At 37.2% G+C, this 16,007-nt stretch overlaps 2 protein-coding genes across 4 annotated transcripts; both read right to left on the bottom strand.

Annotated features, from left to right (window-relative positions):
• Nucleotides 1-2,060: 2,060 nt before the first annotated feature.
• LOC139146356 (fibropellin-3-like) lies at nucleotides 2,061-6,189 on the bottom strand. Its single transcript, XM_070717754.1, has 6 exons — nucleotides 5,953-6,189; nucleotides 5,355-5,483; nucleotides 4,659-4,775; nucleotides 3,930-4,049; nucleotides 3,278-3,391; nucleotides 2,061-2,350 (listed from the first exon to the last, which is right to left on the bottom strand). Exons 1-6 carry the CDS (start codon nucleotides 6,011-6,013, stop codon nucleotides 2,256-2,258), a joined length of 636 nt encoding a protein of 211 aa, XP_070573855.1. The 5' UTR covers nucleotides 6,014-6,189; the 3' UTR covers nucleotides 2,061-2,255.
• A 2,734-nt stretch (nucleotides 6,190-8,923) lies between these two features.
• On the bottom strand, nucleotides 8,924-15,322 carry LOC139145792 (delta-like protein C). 3 transcript variants are annotated; one of them, XM_070717153.1, is made up of 6 exons: nucleotides 15,076-15,322; nucleotides 13,219-13,329; nucleotides 12,421-12,537; nucleotides 12,012-12,116; nucleotides 11,387-11,488; nucleotides 8,924-10,061 (listed from the first exon to the last, which is right to left on the bottom strand). In XM_070717153.1, the coding sequence occupies exons 1-6, from the start codon at nucleotides 15,179-15,181 to the stop codon at nucleotides 9,973-9,975; spliced, it is 630 nt and encodes a 209-aa protein (XP_070573254.1). In that variant the 5' UTR covers nucleotides 15,182-15,322; the 3' UTR covers nucleotides 8,924-9,972. The 3 variants fall into 3 exon arrangements, with proteins under 3 accessions (XP_070573254.1, XP_070573253.1, XP_070573255.1); XM_070717152.1 differs by having other exon boundaries at nucleotides 8,924-10,041; XM_070717154.1 differs by having other exon boundaries at nucleotides 8,924-10,035.
• Between the last annotated feature and the right edge of the window lie 685 nt (nucleotides 15,323-16,007).

The raw sequence follows: 16,007 nt of genomic DNA, 5'->3' as shown, positions 1-16,007 counted from the left end.
TACAATGCCTTCATTCTACCACACTTAACGTACTGCTTAGAAATATGGGAAATACTTACACTACTTTCCTTGAAACTATTTACCGCCTACAAAAAAAATTGTCCGTTTGATTACTTTTTCTGATTTTCATGCCCACTCAAATCCCCTCTTTCGTCAACTAAACATCCTTCATATTTTTAAACTAAGTAATTACTGTTCTTGCCTTTTTGTTTTTGATTTCAAAAATAACGGTTTTCCAATCACTATTAACAATTGTTTTGAACTTCCTCGCCATGGGTACTCTACACGATCAGCAGAGCATAGCAATTATTGTATTCCTAAAACAAGGCTTACAGTCACACAACACAACATTAAGTATGCAGCAATTAAACATTGGAATTCTCTACCTTCTTCATTTAAGCAAATAACGTGTAGACAAAGGTTCAAAGTAGAATTAAGAAACTACTTAATGAACATATAACAATAGTATCTTTTTTCTTGAGTTTTTATGTATCTAATGTATTTATTTCCTCTTTACCTGCGATATGTATTTTTGTCTTACTTGAGCCCTTTATGGCATCATCGTTTGCAGTTTTTAGCGAGTAGTGGGCCATGGACTCGACTAGTCCTTATGGACTATTTCTATGGTCCAAACCAGATAAAGTCATACTTTCACAGTGACTGTAATATTTTTTCTTGTAATTGTCCGTTTATCTGGTTGAATAAATAATTCTTCTTCAAATGTTGATGATTTTTGCAATATTTCTATGCAATATATCAACTACAATTTCTTGCTGTCTCCCTACAGCATGCTCAAACACACAATATTCAGTTTGTCGACAAAGCCTGTATATATAAATATGTATTAGGTGATAATTTAATTAGAGTCAAGACTGACAGTCAGTTGTCAGCGATACTGATGCATGGTACACATACACAGGCTGTGATAGCAAGCCGAATACTGGACAGTTCAACATGCTGTAGGGAGTAGAACAAGAACTCAGTTGTATAAACTGAACAGAAATATTGTCAAAATTATAAAAATTAATACAGCTACTGCCTACGGGCGGTGTCATTATCAGATACTGCCCTGCTACTGTAGTGTCACTGTTAGGCCTACTGCATACCTGAGCAGTGACAGAGATAGCTCTGACTCTGATGTACACGGTAGTTGAAGAAGAGTTTTGGTCAAATGACGCTCATGACAGTAAAACATACACAGGCCAGAGAGCAACATATGGAAGACCAGGAGACTTGAAAAGTTATCGCGAATTTTTGAATTCTGGCATATGAGAATAATCAAATATTAAAGAAAATAGATGGGGTCACCATGCACATCCTTTACAAATATGCGGGCTTGTGACAGTTGGGGAAGGGGGACTTGAAAAATTTTGATCATGATAGAGGGGGCATTTGAAAATTTTTTAGGGTATTGAGGAGGGTCTGAAAAAATAATCAATCGCGATTGCTCCGGCCCCCTCATCGTTATTTGTGAACGCAGCCTAATAAACTTCAGGCTCGCAAACTCTCTCAAGTGATCGACTTGATAGAGGTGACAACTTCCCGCGAATTCCCGAGCAATACAAATAGAATTTACAAAGCGCCGAAAGGATTTCAATATGTGGTCATCGAAAAAGGAGATCACCCGAGCAAGTCAATTCATGAACTTTATTGAAAAACAATCAAACGCCGGCATTGAGCATACTGGATCTGTCCAGACGGAGTAGATCGCTATCCCTCGTTTGCGTAGATCGCTTGTACATAGCTCAACGATCGTCGTCAGAATTAAGAAATGTAGGAACAAAAAACCTTGCTGCCAAAAAGCCTTGCTACCTTTTGAAAAAATTGTGAATATTTGCATATAGCATTATGACTTACCCTTCCTAAAGTGTGTAACGGTCCATCCCTAATGAGCAATGATACACAGGGAGACTTTACAATAAATTTGACAGGGGCAGAAACGCCAAAATCCACATAAACAAAAGAACAGATCAATATAGTCGGATCTTCCAAACATAAAGAAAACTAAAATAATCATAATCAGCTAATCATCACGTGTATGAGTGAAACTTTAAGGAGCGATTTAACTTTAGGCTGCTCTAGAGTTTGTATTCTTGTTTGGAAATTGTCATACAGGATTATCAGTGTCATTCACCAATTGGTAAGATCCATTTGTATGGCTGTAGACTACAGACTAAGTCCTTCTAGCACGTATGTGCTACCAGCAGTGATGACATTGACATCGGGTATCAATTTCAGTGTTGAGTGGTTCGGCATCATCCTAACATCTTTGTCATCAGGATTACAGTGACTGTACCCATGAAAATGTCAATTGAAGATGAAATGTGTTGAGTGCCATCATCATGATCTCCTGAAAAATAGAAAAAAGAATAGAAAAATGATTTGACCTTCATAATATATTACCTTCATTGGACTACAATTGCAACTAGGTATATGAGTTTTTTTTTTTGTTTTCGTAGAATAACGTATTTCTTAAATTTCGAAAGGGAGGCAGTACTCGAAATTTCATGTCAGAGCGTGAAGGTCGTCAAATGCGTCTGCGCAATACTTGGATTACAGAGCAGAGTGTGAATGTCATGTAGTGTAAGGTATTTTTGTACAGTTGCCAGCAGGCAATGCTTTATAGCAACATATGAGATGAGATGCCAGCTTCCATAGCGAAGGCGAAAAGGGAAATTATAGACTTCCATCGCGAAGGCAAAAAAGCAAACTATTGACTTCTACAGCGATCGAAGGCGAAAAGGGAACTAATGACTTACACATCAAAAAGGGGAACTATTAAAGGGACAAAGTGGCCATTTTTCACGGATTTTGTTTGATACAAGATAGCAGGCCTACTTATATTGTTTGACATGTTGAAAGATACTGAATGAATGGGTGACCATGTTTACATTCGCCCCCGGTTTTAGACACCATCAATGAAACCATTGCGAAAATTCGCGATTGTTTCGTTTATCGTGTCTAAAACCGGAGGCGAATATATGCACGATCACCTACCCATTCATTATCTTTCAACATGTCAAACAATATAGGCCTAAGTAGTATCTCGCATTAAACAAAATTCATAAAAAATTGCCGACTTTGTCCCTTTAACTATAGACGTTCTATCTCTGACTATGTGAATAATTAAGGATTGAGAATCAGGTCAATAAACTTCACAAAGAATACCATTCTTTGCTAAGCATTCATCATGCATACCAGTAATTGTGCGCGTGTACCGACTGACCCGCAGATCAATAAGCTTAACCTAGTGCCAGGAGTCTAAATGATTGCTTACCTGGCGAAGCCTGAGTTGTTGGCGGTACCTCACAAATTTCGTCTTCACAACAACAGGGGCAAATGTATGATGTAGGGCAGGTGACGTTTGCCTGACAGCCGCACTGTGGTATTGCTGTCAAAAAAAGAAAGAAAAGACATTGTACGGACGTCTAATGTGTCAATACACTTTTTCATAGTTTATCTTCTTCTTGTTTCACTGCTATAGCGGCCTTTGTTTGAACACCCGATATCACGGGACAAGTACATTCCGAAGTTGTCAATGGTAATATTTAGGCTGTCCAGTTTACAATAATTATTTACCTTATAATCTTACGAGGGAATGGGTTAACATTCATTCGTTAAGTGAAAATTTCAATCATTCAATATTTCAATCATATCAAAATGTAAATGCCAACAGCTACAAGGCAAGTTCCAAACTGCAGCCGCATTCCGCCCTGCATGGTAAACTCTTGAATATCGTTACTGACTAACGGAGTAAGTCACATCGAAGTATCAATTTATGTGAAAAGGCTCTCCATTATTTTAAAGATGAGAAATGATTGTTTTCGTTCTTCTACAGCAATTTCACGATTATCCGACTCGCTTATCGGACTCTACTGGCGAGCATAACACGAGTCAGACAATAAGGATCTGTCAGTGTGATATATTACCTGTTTCACATTTATTACCGGTGTATCCGACAAGACATGTACACTGTTTGCTACCTACAGCAGGGTCATCTTGGCACGTACCGCCATGCAGACAATCGTCGTCATCAACACAGCGTAAATCTGTCCGAATTCAAAATGAACCTGACAATGTTAAAATACGGAAACACCTACTATCTTTTTTGAAGTTGGTATTGTGATAACATGTATAACTATTATGCATTGAAAGTTTAACGTGCATAACTATTATAAATTGAAATTTTAATCAGAGTAACGTATTGTACGTGTCACTTTCCACTTCAAAGAAGTTGACGATTTCTGTAAACTATCAACATCTGATCGTAGAATAAAATGTTGCGTTAACATTTTTTATTTCAAACTTAAAAAAAATTATTTTTTTTAATTATCTCTTTCAAACATTTTCACCAAGAAGTCTCATTCATCTAACATAGGGAACATCTTCGAATATGTACGAAATAAATGAAGTAAATGGTAAATAAATAAATAGTACATTTCAGTAAATATGCCTAAATATCTGACTTCATTAGGATCGGACTCTAAACATTCATCTTTCTCTTCGATACATATTGCAATAAATTTCTGTTGTTCAAAATTTTAATTTTTTCATCTTTTTCAACCATCGATCTGTGAAGATACCCGGCGACATAGAGGAAGATTGCGATCTGTTTCAAGTTTGCATACGATGAAATTGTAAAGCTGTACTTCACTGACCTGTCTCACACAACGTTCCCGTGAATGGCCAGCTGCATACACATCTAAACTGTCCATTATATTCCACACAATTTCCTCCATTTTCACACGGGCGACTTTGATCGCTGCATTTTGTATCTGTGAGTTCAACACATATTTGGTGAATAGTATGAAGGAAATTACGTCATATTCTCAGTTGAAAATTTTACGTTTTTAGTTCACATACATTTGATAAAAAATGCTTCTTGATATATTTGACCTAGTTATGTTCATTTGTCCTTGAGTGTGAAACCTCAGCAAATTTCTGTCCTGCCAACGTCTAGAATATTTTCTCACGGTCAGTACCGTGATTTTCTGTACCGTCGATTCATTCACTGAGAACGGCTATTGTGCTGATTTGGTCTCAGACAAAGGACACACTAAGGTGTGCCTCAACTTTATTCAAAATCGAGCACAAGACACTGGTAGTGGTGGAATGGCTTTGTTTCTTTGTTGTCATAACACGGTATAAACTATCTATCTCTTGCTTTACACACTGAATTTGTCAGTGATGTTTATTCGACATTCTTGTCAATCTTAGATTGTTTCTTTGCTATTCTCGTTAGCTGTAACCAGGTGGCCATCGGCCAAGGAAAACAGCAAAGAATAAACAAGAGTGGAAACGTCTACATCTACATCTGATATTGATCAAATTGCTGTCAAGTGTGACAAACTCACCCGTTTCACAGTAATATCCAGTGTAGGGATAGGAACAGACACAGGAATCTTCGGCTTTACCTATTCCTGGCTGGCACACACCTCCGTTCAAACAACCATGGCCACTGGGAGTGCCATCGTCACAGGTCACTTAAAATAAAAACGCAACTTAATTAATATATTGGACCACTTCTGAAGTATTACTATAAATTATTCAATCGTTTTAAACTTGCATATGCTAAAAAGATTGTAATTTTATTCATTAACTATCGTTAACGGTCACTTATATGTGAAAAGGCTAAGTCAATGGACTGCTTTAAAATGTGCCGTTGTTCTCTACGCTCTTATTGGACCATATGTAAAATCAGCACTTTGTATCCACTATGGTTTAACAAGAGAGATCGCTCACATGAAAACGGCGGACAGTGACTTCCCCCGCATTGTGAAAAGTAATTTCGAACGAGTCGCTTGACTCTCAACATTGAAGAAATGCAATCCAAATTATCGTTGCCCGCACCATTGGTATTGATGGTATTTATGTAGCCACATGATAAACTAGCGCAATAGCTATTTATCGGCTGTACCCACCAGAGGAAGTTGAAATGTATAAGAAACCAACCTGTTGCATGTACGCTTGCCACAGAAAACAGCACATACAGAAATAGTTGAGTCTTCTCCATTGCAGTAACGACAAATTATATTTCGCTATTTCTTCTGAGTTTGCTTCTCTCGATTGTGTATTCTTTCACAGGCTTTGCCGTCACGCTCAACAATAATCTGACATTCTTTGCTGTCAATGGCTTGGTTTGTGAATAGCACAACAAAAGAAAGTTGTACTGAGGTGAGTTCGAACGTTCATGCTCTATAGTTACAATGACAAACACAACCTACATTTTCCTTTTCATCTTTAAAATGTAGCCTAAATACTCGAGATTCATCTATTGGGCAATGTTTGCACGGTCAGTGAGTTCACATACGCTGCGTATGTCGTTTCTCTCAGGTCAATATCTCTATGAAACAAACATTTGTTGAATGTGTATTGACATCAGTGTGAATAACTGTGTGTTGCCTTGTTAGCTGCAAAGCAGGGCAAGGGTTGGAAACAGTGAAGTCTCATATGTATGATCAAAGGCCGGCAAGGTTACAACTGATAAAAGTCACACACAACAATCTTTTTCACCACAATTTATACTTCTATGTGCCCACGTCACATCTTAAATCTGGTTATGGAAATGACATCGGTATTCAAAACAAGAATTAATGACCGGCTTTGAGAATAGTCAGCCAAATTTAAATTAAGGTGAAACATTGTTGGATTACCAAAATAGCTGACTCGTTAGATATTTAGCAGCTATAACACCATTGGAACTAATTTGGGATAATTGGATGGTGAAGTGATATCGGTTTGATACGAAAATGTAAGCTACTCTGCTTTTCTTTTTAAGCTATACACTTGTTTTTATGAGTAATTTGTAATATTGCAACATTCAACAATAGGGCACCTAACACGTTTGATAAATTTGAAAAATATGGAGATCCAATTATCCCAAACTAGTTCCAATCGTGTTAATGATGGATTACATTTATGGCACTGGAAACTGGTGGCAGCTAGTCAGCGAGTTTGGTTGTAAGTCATGACAATGGGATATTTGGTTGTTATCATGTAAGCCTAAGGATGGTTTCCATAAATGATTTAATTGCTGTTGCCGGCGTATCTAGTAGCTCTTCAGTAATTTCTAATATGGTACAATACACTCTAGTTATTTAGGCCTAGCATTTTAGCCGCAATTAACCGTCTTTAACCGGCTATAAGCTAGCTGTCAGCTATTTTCTGATTTTCTTATTCATGCAAAAAATACTGCAATTGGGTTATTTTGCATGCACGAAGCTCTAGATCGCCCTACCATATTGTCATTCATCATGTACTTTTTGGCGTCATCATTGCTACTCTGTACTTTTCAGATAACTTCAAATACAGTTTTAGGACTAGATATATCACATGCACAACGCATTGCAACTTTATATTCCTTGAATGAGCAGTACACTTCTTGCAGCGCAAAAATCAAGAAAAGCGTTGAAGCTATTGGCATCTTCCTGTGTCAACATTTCGTGGTAAATTTCGGAAGAATGAAACTGTATGGAATGAATGGAGCCAACATCATTCTTAAAATTACGATGCCAGGATCCTCCTTCATTAAAGACAACACTGTAGTGCCAACGCTGAACCTGAACCTGACTACTTTGAATCTGATTTTAAATAATTCATTTCATATGATGAGATTTTTGTTACTTTGAAGTTACGTCCTAACATCAGTACATTAGAAGGTTTCCTAATGACACATTGCTTTATCGCAAATATACCTTATCAGCGTTCTAGCATCTTCTGAAGATCACGTGTCCTAGTCACGCCGTCTTGTATTTGACATGAATACGATGTTAGGTCGGAGAGAAACGTTTGCTCCGCAATAAGTTATTTGAATTGTCAACTCCGTTTCTGAAATCTGAATTTCAAACAATATATTCACATAGAAGGTTGCAGTAAGCTTCAGTAAAGCCTGGACAATTCAGTAACCTTACATGATTTGACTGGTGTTCTTATGGAACTCTACACATAAAAACTTTTGAATGCCGGGATTACAAAAACTGCAATGTGATTGTCATATAGCCAGAAACAACATACTTGAAGCTTTGGACAACGAACTGATAACAGGAAACTTTTGTAAAGATTGACCTGAGTTTTGTCAAATCAATTCGAAGTATTCAGAAAACGACGAAATATCATATGGAAGGCTGTGTTCATGTATCTTGAGTTCGATAAGACCGATTTGCTGAGTAATATGAACACATCATACAATCACAGTTTCGTCGGTGAAACAATATTTTAATGTGTTTCGGTACCTTTAAAAATCGCAAAAATACAAAGCATTTCTTTCGGGCTTGGCAACACTTGTTTGATCAAATCCTGGCAATCAACAACGATTGATTTCCAGGAGAAAGAATAATCGGCTCGCTTTCAGATTAAGTGTCATTATTCTGACTCATAATTCATAATTTATTGCGGAGCAAACGTTTTTCTCTCCGATTTAACAGAAGACAAAGTGTTCAATAACCTATTCATGGTCAAGGAAAAGTTGCAGATTCATTCAGCACAGTACACCGCCACCCCATGGCCACTCCCATTGAGGAAAAATTGGAACAAGATTTATATTTGAACACAATCTGAAGAATTGCATCGCCATGACATGCCAATGTATATCTTTTATTCACTTAGAAATTCAAATGTACTTCAATGAATTTCTCTCTTAAATATCAAAGATATTTCTGATTCAATTCTCTACTCCCCGTTGTCCCGTCCTTCATGACCTCTGGAGTACACCCAGCAACATAATGTGAGGAGTGTGAAATACACGAAAGGTTAAATGGTTAATTTAATCTTCTTCGTCCATTGCCCTCCACAAAGGTATTTTAATTTGTTTACTTAACCGATGCTTCTCGGCACTTTCTGTTGATGACGTCATTCATGTGACATATGCATCGACTGTGCGGAGGCCTATACGGAGATAAATCGCATAGACAAACAGACGCTGGAATTTAAGCGTACAAAAAGTAGCATTTATTGATAATAAATGAATAAAAACAAACAAATTATTATGTAGAACATTACAGTGCTGGTTTTACCATGACACAAACTGTTAATGATACGGATACTACAGTAGTGTAATTTTAGATTTTTGCGTATCGTTCGGCTGCCAAGATTCTACATGTAGCCCAACAATAAATTTAATGGTATTCTAATTTTTCGAATCACTCTAAGATTGTTTTAACATTAAAACCGGTAAATAATGTAAATGGGATAGTACTCGAGATACCTTCGATCAGAGGAGTCGTGTTTGCGAGACTTGGTTATATAAAAGGATGAGTCTACCAGTTATGGACATGTCTGGTAAACAGTTCAGATGAGCCTTAAGAATGACACGAGAATTTTCACAAAAAAGCACGCGTAATCGGTGTGTTGTTTTTGACGATTGAATTCTACATTTTAGATATGTGGATGTTATGTTACCAGGCTAAAACGTGAATGTTTCAACATGCCTTTCGGGAGTATGACAAGAACTTGCAATGACACTTTAATATAAATAATGAAAAAAATCTTCAAAAGTTAGAGTTACTGGCCCTTTAAATTATCGTAGTCAATAACTATTCGCTTTTGAAATACAATAGAACTCTTATGTAGAACTGTAATTGAATTTCAATATTTTACATTATATCATTCAATCTACAAAGATTATAACTGTCTGCTAGTAAGCTATGTTGGTGTTCTCCTGTGCGTATAACAAAGTTATGCAAGCATTTCTTATCCTGACCCTACTGTCACTCATTTGAACGCATGGTATACCATGTCACACTTCCTGTAGGGCTTGGAAGTATAAATTAAAGAAGGTTGTGGTATCACTAATGGGGAGATACACAAAAGATGAATATAAAGTTGACAGAAATGTAGATCCATAAAAGTACTAACAATGAGCTCACGGGTTAGATGCAAACGTAAAATACACGAACACTGTTAATATTCATGAATTTTTTCCTGATTAATGTCGTCATGTTCCTTATGACGATGCCTATACAGTACAGAGTACCGTTAGGACCAGCAGTGTAAACAGCAACAGGACGCCTGGTACACCGTTGTAGCTTCCAATGGATTCTGGAACTGAAACAACCGACGATGAGCTGTAAGTTATATGATAATTGAAGACGAGGACTTGTAAATTGGACAATGGAATCAACAGTTTGGCGACAACAGCCCACAATATGGCCAAGGGAAAATGTTGTGTGGTTCTGGAGACACGGCCTACCCTAATTTTTACCTAACATTTTTAAAGTCGCACGTGAGTGTAAAAGCAGAAGTGAAAAATAAAAACATATCAAAAGAAGTCCTGTGAGAGCTATAACGCCATTCGTTGCTGCACGCTCCAAACAAGTAATATTGCGGCCAGTGATGTCCATGACGTAAACTAAAATTCCTTCAACAAATGAAATCGTGGAGACAAAACATCTTTGTTGGCTTCTATTTATCAAGATTGACTTTCTAAAATTTTTAGAGGGACGTTATCCATAATTTTTTCTTGAAGTCCAACCAACCCATTTTGTATTTAATGTTCAATGTTGCTTGGCAATGGCTTGAAGTGACATACAATTAATTAGACTTATAAGTTTTTTTTGGTGCAAACTATAATATATGAAGAGCTGTTTATTTTTTTGCTTCAGCACAAGGGATCCAAAATGTTACAAAGGCAAAGCAGTAAATACAGAATTTTTAATGTTCCTACTCAAGTACAGTATACATGCTCACTAATACAAAATACCTGTTTAAGATTGAAAAGATAAATACAAACTTCAGTGTTTAATAATTTTAACACAAAGTTCTTTATTTTAGTTTCCATGGTCTGAAAAGTAATTGTACCAACAATTATGATTTATTACACTTTCCCGACCCTTCTCCTTAGAAATGTTATCCTGTAAAACCTCTCAAGGCTTTCACACACACCCACAACCACAACCCCCCCCCCACACACACACACACACTACTACTACTACTACTACCATCGCTGCATCGTTCTGGTGACATCACCTTGAAATACGACCCAGTAGAGCCACATTTTTTTTACTTGGCATTAGCTCAGTTATAGGTACAAGAGAAGTGCAGGAGGCTTAGAGTCAAGTTATCGTTGAAAAGAAAACAATAAATGAAACTTTGCTCCGCAAAGTGAATTCCTTTCTAGTTGAACAATCTCGGTGGTGCATTTCAATTCTCAGAAGTTCGGGTCCTGGTAAGGTCGGAAGATCGAAATAGTAACGGTGACGACTTCCTGGGCGTACCTTGGTCGTCTTACATTGTCATCAACAAATATTCATGCTGTGTAATATTAATTGAAACTACAACATCTGATCTTACAATTTTATCGTTATAATTCCTTCATCGTCTCAAATAAGATACCGAATTTGAAAATGGAACTCCGTAGGACGCACAATATTGGTACATTGTTAAAACATACCTGTGACGGCAGGAAAGGTTGGTGGGTCACACGCATCAGAACACTGACAAGTCTCCAAAGTATCACATTCTATGGAAGCTAGGCAAGTACACTGCGGTATTGCTGTAGAATTAAAGTACAGTTAAATTCAAAATTTCGAAAAATAAACTTGTATATATATGAGAGAGAGAGAGAGAGAGAGAGAGAGAGAGAGAGAGAGAGAGAGAGAGAGAGAGAGAGAGAGAGAGAGAGAGAGAGGGAGGGGGGAGGGAGGGGAGAGTGGTAAATTTATTTTATATGAGGCTGTTTGAGTCAATCCACCAGAGGTATCGTTGAAATCACTGGTCTTGATGAGTGTGTATGGATGGGGAGAGAGCAAAAACCTCAAACTATGTCATTCTCATTCTATTCTCATTCTATTCTCATTCTCATTCTCATTCATTAACATTGCTATTCATAATTCACTGATGATATTATAGAGCATATCTGTACATCAAGAGCGAGAGATGTCACATACATTGGTAATCCGCTTACTGGACGTTGTTGACATCTGATTGGATTATCAACGTAACAATACATCTCCGAATATGAGGCACGGAGATGTAACAATTCCATTATTGATGGCGTGGAGGTTAGTGTCACTTACCCATTTCACATTTAGCACCTGTGAAGTCGCCTGGACAAGTACATGAACCCTTGTTACAAACGCCACCATTCAGGCAATCTCCGTTACCATCAACACAAGCCATGTCTGGATTTGAAAAAACAAACAAAACAAACAACAAACAAACAGGGAGATAGGCACACACCGTGATGTCAGAAACGAGTCGAATGAACATTGTCTATACCAAGGAAAACATCGAAAAGGCACAAAGTAACTATATACATTGTCGAGCCAGGGATTAGTTCTGTTTCCCTAAACATGTATATTCAACAAACATTTCAGTCTCGCAACCATTGACAATATAATGCAATGATAAATAGGGGAAACCAACAAAGTAGGTCATGAACTTGACATGGGAATCGTACAGAAAAAGAAAGTAATTAACGCTTACTTGTTTCACAGCTTGCACCAGTAAAAGGCGATACACACACACACCTCGTGGTACCCTCGTAGTTGACACAGCTTCCACCATTTAGACACGGTCTAGTAGTGTCATTACACGATGTATCTGTTGAAATAAATAGAATTATTAAGCAAATGCAATGTGGAATGTGAATAGATCTCAAAATATTACACAAGGTATTGGGATATCTGGTCAAGGGATAAGTGTTAGAGTATGTATGTATGTATGTATGTCTGTCTGTATGTATGTATGTATGTATGTATGTATGTATGTATGTATGTATGTATGTATGTATGTATGTGTGTGTGTGTGTGTGTGTGTGTGTGTGTGTGTGTGTGTGTGTGTGTGTATGTATGTGTGTATGTATGTATGTATGTATGTATGTATGTATAGGTATGGACGCAAGGTCAAAGCCACTGTTAACTTGAACTATCAGAAATTTAAATTGTCTTCGAGAAAATTATCTTTCACTTTTCCAAGCGATTCAGCAACCTCAGTGGGATATGGTATTTGATTAATTAGCCAGTCCTTTGATATCTGTCATCTTGATTAACAAACATTCAGAATCTACAGTGTATCTCCTCTTTGTCAACAAAGAAAAATAAATGTCAAATAACATAGAAGGTTAGAGTTTTAATTTGACAATGAAAAGTCATTTTGTAGACCTTTCTGAAGTTAACATTTCTTTTTTCGGTCATGATATTGTTTTAATCTGATGTAATTCCATCCATAACTGACGAAACATGGACATATTTTTCCATCAAAGTGATCGCAAGGCTAGCTTACCGATTTCACAGAAGTATCCATCGTACTTTCCGCTTGTACATGCGCAGTGACTACCTTGACCAGTCTGACATGAATGGTTATTCAGACATCCATGTCCACAGCCAAACGGAACTATTGAAATTAATATTTGAAATGAATTAATGTATGGACACTTTTATTACATGTCAGAAAGTTCACTAGAATTGTAAACAAGAGTTGATATACTTATTGCTTGCAGTATACTCCAATGTGGTACTATTAAATGAGAAAAATCGTTTTCCACGTCATATCGGCGTATGTTAGTTCTGGTTGATTTTTCCACGCTGCTGTCTCTATGCGTAATCGACACCTAAGTAGAAAGCCAGTAAGGTACATTTACCAACACGGTGTAATTTAGTTAACATGCTAAATATGCCAGTCATATCCATCATATCCGTATTGAGAATTGCTGTCACGCTGCCGACAGATATCAAACTTGAAGTCAACTTCTTGTCACTGTTCTTGAAGGTAGATTTTATTGATAGCCGTCATGGTCGACTCTAACTCTACGTGTAAACACCGCTAAAGATTGGATGATATTTTCCAGACAAACGTATGTTACATTATGCCATAGACAATAGAGTGTCTATGGTTATACCGAATCGGTTGATAACTGCAAAATGCAACGGGAATTTCTGCATTGATAATATTTTATATGGACATAACAAGTGTCAAAGATCTATTTGCAAGAAAGTCAGTTAGAACTTAGTGCCAAGATTTTCTTTTCAAGTATCGGAAATATATATTATATAGCCTCAGAGGTAATAAAACGTGATTTGAACTATTTTTGATATAGTTGTGTGGTCATGAAAGGTCAAAGAAGTGTGCCTTTATTGTTTTTATCTGATCAAATCTCCATATTTTGGATGGAACAGTTGGTAGACGTCATCTTTAACTCTCTGTGCCACATAACAAGTAGTTTACGCCAACTAAAATAATACCTTTCACATCATGCAATTATCCCTTAAATAGTTTGTGTTTAGGAAGTACAAAGAAATACACAACATTACAGTCAAATTGATTTTCAGTGTCACGCATCAACGTGTGACCTTAGGTCCTGTTTGACCCCAAGCCTCCATTCTCTGTATAGAACCATAAGGATAATCCGACGATGTTCACGTCAAGGTTAGTAAAGGGTATGGAAATACTCAGATGTTCGATTTTATTTGCATTTTCTGGGATTACTATGAATATACGAATAAAGTTATACGACATGACAAAGGGTAGACCTAAAACACTGACGGGTTGCCACTGACTCAATGAGAAGGTAAACAAGTTGCGCCCTTGTTAAACATTGCCTTGTAACGTCAAGTTACAAATTACCTTTCAAGTAAAATCATATAAAGGTTAAAACTAGTGAGGAGCTTGAATACACGAATTTTGAGATATATAATATGAAACGACAGAGAAGAAATTGCCAGCTATGAAAGCTGTTGAGAGAAGTGATGTGAACTAATGTTTGTTCGGTGGTAGACCCCATTTGTCAAAATGTATTTAGGATTAGAATGCAAACGTAAGCATTGGTTGCTATGTCTTCAATAGTATTAGAGAGCCTGAAAGTCGAAATGTTCCGGGCTACATTTCAAGTGACACAATCAAAATTACACGCAAGTTTCTCAATGATAGCTAGAGTTAGATAAATCTTCTCGTATGCCTATTTCTATGAGTTAATTAATCACCATTCACTAACGCCATGCAAAGTACAAATACAAAACAATGTACAATGCCGATCGATTGAACGAAAGCTGTTCCGTTGATCGGCAGTGTGCTAGATTTTTTACCAACATTACCCTACATAATCCAAACATACCGTTTCTTCTCTCTTCTCGTCGTACCTACCTGTAGAGATTTCAATAGTTGTAAAATTTTCGTTTGACGCAGTCGACGAACTCGCACTTATCTTTGTAATCATACATATTAGTAACCAGGAGTTTAGAGATTGCATTTTCACTGGCGATTTTGAATCAAGGACCAGGAACTTTATCGGGCTCGCGGTTAAGGCAAATCAAGACGACCAGAAATGAGAGCAACCGAGTGATAGACTGAAGTAGACAACACAAAGCAGCTACGTCGACTTCTGCGTACTTTAATGCTAAACTATTTGTCCTTCCGAATCAATCCATCAAAAACTGTCAAACAAATTGATATTTACCTTTGTTAGAGTTGCTGACAAAATAACCATTAATCTTACTTATATCCTCGAGAAATCCAAACAAAGTTCGTATTGAAGGATATCGATGTTTGCAATGGTGTCAGGCAGTCGGTGAGATTTATCGAAACAACGAATGGATGAAAATCGTCGAGAATCACCACAAATGGACAAAAACAATATTTCACTTAAGTAGACACGTCAATATTGTTTTTTATTTCCAGATGTGCATTTACGCAGGGTACGATCGCAGCAACGCAAATTGACAGCGACTGGGACGGAGAACGCAACAGGCACAATTATAGTCGGTACAGGCTCTGTATTTACCGAATATGGTAATCTTTTCACTCCCATGCTGAGACTTCAAGTTCAAGTTTAACTACTCTGTTAATGAAGGCGGGTATGAAATTGTCAGAAATGAATACAGCCATAAACATTTGAGAAACGAATTTGAATAGCAAAATATTAATGCATATATAGCGATAGCGCACCAGTGTCAGTGAAATGCTATGGTATACGATTGCACGAAACGAGTGGACCATTCAACTGACAGGACACCACCAAGCGTGTCAGTTGTTACGCGTAGTTGGTACTTGGCATTCACCAATGCAATGCATTTCTG

This window comes from Ptychodera flava, chromosome 12 (assembly GCF_041260155.1).
Source record: "Ptychodera flava strain L36383 chromosome 12, AS_Pfla_20210202, whole genome shotgun sequence".
In the NCBI taxonomy this organism is placed as follows: Eukaryota; Metazoa; Hemichordata; class Enteropneusta; family Ptychoderidae; genus Ptychodera; species Ptychodera flava.
The sequence above is the reverse complement of the archived record's forward strand: the minus strand, read 5'-3'. Positions and strand labels throughout refer to the sequence as shown.